This window comes from Galeopterus variegatus, unplaced genomic scaffold (assembly GCF_000696425.1).
Source record: "Galeopterus variegatus unplaced genomic scaffold, G_variegatus-3.0.2 Scaffold3821, whole genome shotgun sequence".
Classification (NCBI taxonomy): Eukaryota; Metazoa; Chordata; class Mammalia; order Dermoptera; family Cynocephalidae; genus Galeopterus; species Galeopterus variegatus.
Genome location: NW_007729932.1, coordinates 60,865 through 63,104, shown reverse-complemented (window position 1 = coordinate 63,104; position 2,240 = coordinate 60,865). Strand labels below are relative to the sequence as shown.

The 2,240-nt window shown below is 42.7% G+C and overlaps 1 protein-coding gene across 1 annotated transcript in view; it reads left to right on the top strand.

Annotated features, from left to right (window-relative positions):
* Positions 1-1,244: 1,244 nt before the first annotated feature.
* The window catches only part of LOC103601660 (NACHT, LRR and PYD domains-containing protein 2-like), an 18,581-nt gene continuing 17,585 nt past the window's right edge, over positions 1,245-2,240 (top strand). The window contains exon 1 of the mRNA XM_008586080.1: positions 1,245-1,317. Coding sequence (XP_008584302.1) covers positions 1,245-1,317 — 73 coding nt within the window. The remainder of the gene's footprint in view (positions 1,318-2,240) is intronic.

The window sequence follows — 2,240 nt, the reverse complement described above, 5'->3', positions numbered from 1 at the left end:
CTTTCCTTGATTGTGATGGCTGCCTGCCTTCTTTTTTTTTTTTTTTTTTTTTTTTTTTTTNTTTTTTTTTTTTGGCCTACTCAAGATATGGTAGGTCTTAGTGGTCTGACAGATCATTTTCGTATTCTACTTGTCCTGGTTCATATTTCTTGTTGAAGTTGGAATTATACTGATCCCCAAGGCATATCTTCTATCTGGCTATGCTGTTGTCTCAGTATGTTCCCCAAAATTCATAAATGGGAACCAATGTGATCATATGAGGGTACTTCAAAAAGTTCATGGAGCTGCAGAATTGAAAGGCGTTTTCAGATCTTTCCATGAACTTTTTGAAGTACCCTTGTATTTCAGGAATAATGCTTGTATTCTGCTCTGTTTCCTATAACAAAATACACAGAACTGGGTGATAAAGAAAATGAAATTTATAGCTTAGTTTCTGAGGCTGGGAAATGCACAGTCTAAGGAACACATCTGGTGGTGGCAGTGACCCCTCACATTGCAGGATGGTGGAAGCAGAGAGACTAACCTCTCATATGTTCTATTAAAGCCCTTTGTGTACCACACCTGACCACCACTTTTAATCCATTTACTACTGCATGGTCCTACAATCTCCTCACCTCTTCAGGCCTCTACCTTTCAATTACCATAATAGGATTACCCACCCTCAGTTACAGTGGGGATTAAGCTTTCAATCAATGAACCTTGGGGGACACAGCTCAATCCACAGCAATGCTTTAAAAAGCCCAACTGCCTTCATCTTCAGAGAGCACATGAGTCCCCAAAACACTAAAAACATACTTGCAAGAGAACAAATAGGAATCAGAAAAAAACAGTTTTGTATCATCAGGTGCTAGAGTGATGTAAGTGACAGGTGCTTCTCTAGCTCCTGCTAAAGCTGTTGCATTCTCTATACCACTTTCTTCCATTGCTTATAGTGTCCATTGTACATCGTGGAGAATGGTTTCTCTTAATCAGACCAGGTTTAACAAGAGATAGACTTCAGCCTCCTGGAAGCCTGACAGTATATTGTGCCATGGCTGTGTTTTGTGTCAGTTTCAGAGATCGTAGGTAAGACTGACCCTGTTAGTTTTGCAGAATAAAGAACTGAGAACTGTTAGTGGGAATGGTTGAGGTGACCCTGTAGACAATCCAGGTCTCGATCAGGAATTTTCCACTTAAGCACTAATGACATTTTGGGCTGGCCTCTATCCACTAGGTGATAGTATCTCCCCCAGTTATGACCGTTAATGTCTCCAAACATCAAGTCCCCCCTGGAATTGAGAACTACTTGTCTGGACAAAGTTTCTTTCAAACCAGTTGGTAAGTCACTTGACTTAAAATAGCAATGAAACATTTGAGCTCCTATAATGGGGTAGAACAGGGCTCAGCAAACCATGACCCATGGACCAAATCCATCCCACTGCCTATTCTCTCTCTCTCTTTTTTTTTTTTTTTTTTTAAAAGATGACCAGTAAGGGGATCTTAACCCTTGGCTTGGTGTTGTCAGCACCACGCTCACCCAGTGAGCTAACTGGCCATCCCTGTATGGGATCCGAACCCAGGGCCTTGGTGTTATCAGCACCGCACTCTCCCGAGTGAGCGGGTTACAAGGCTGAGCTCTAACCAACTAAGTCAACCAACCAGCCCAAATCTCTGAGCGAACCGGCCATCCCTATATGGGATCCGAACCCAGGGCCTTGGTGTTATCAGCACCGCACTCTCCCGAGTGAGCCACGGGCCTGGCCCCCGCACTGCCTGTTCTTGAAAATGGAAGTTTTACTGGAACACGGCCATACTTATTTGTCTTTGTTATCTGGTGTGGCTTTTAGTTTCCAATGAGAGTTTAGTAATTGAGAATGTGTGGCCTCCAAAGCCTAAATTTACTCTGTGGTCCTTTACAAAGTGTCCTTTTTTATTCTTATGATGAAGCCAGATGTTTCTCACCCTACTAGAGCTTATGTTCTATCCCAGTAGTAGACGTAAGCAAAGCCAGCTAACGTGGTGGTGTATTCTGGTCAAGTTACTAGAGCAGAGGTGTGTAACACAGTGGATTCCTCTGCTTGGGTGATAACAAAACACAGACTGGGTGGCTTAAACAACCAATATGTATTGTCACAGTTCTGGAGGCTGGAAGACCAAGACCCCAAGGTGTTGTTGGCAGGGCTGGCTTACTGAGAATCTCTTTCCTTGATTGTGATGGCTGCCTGCCTTCTTTTTTTTTTTTTTTTTTTTTTTTTTTTTTT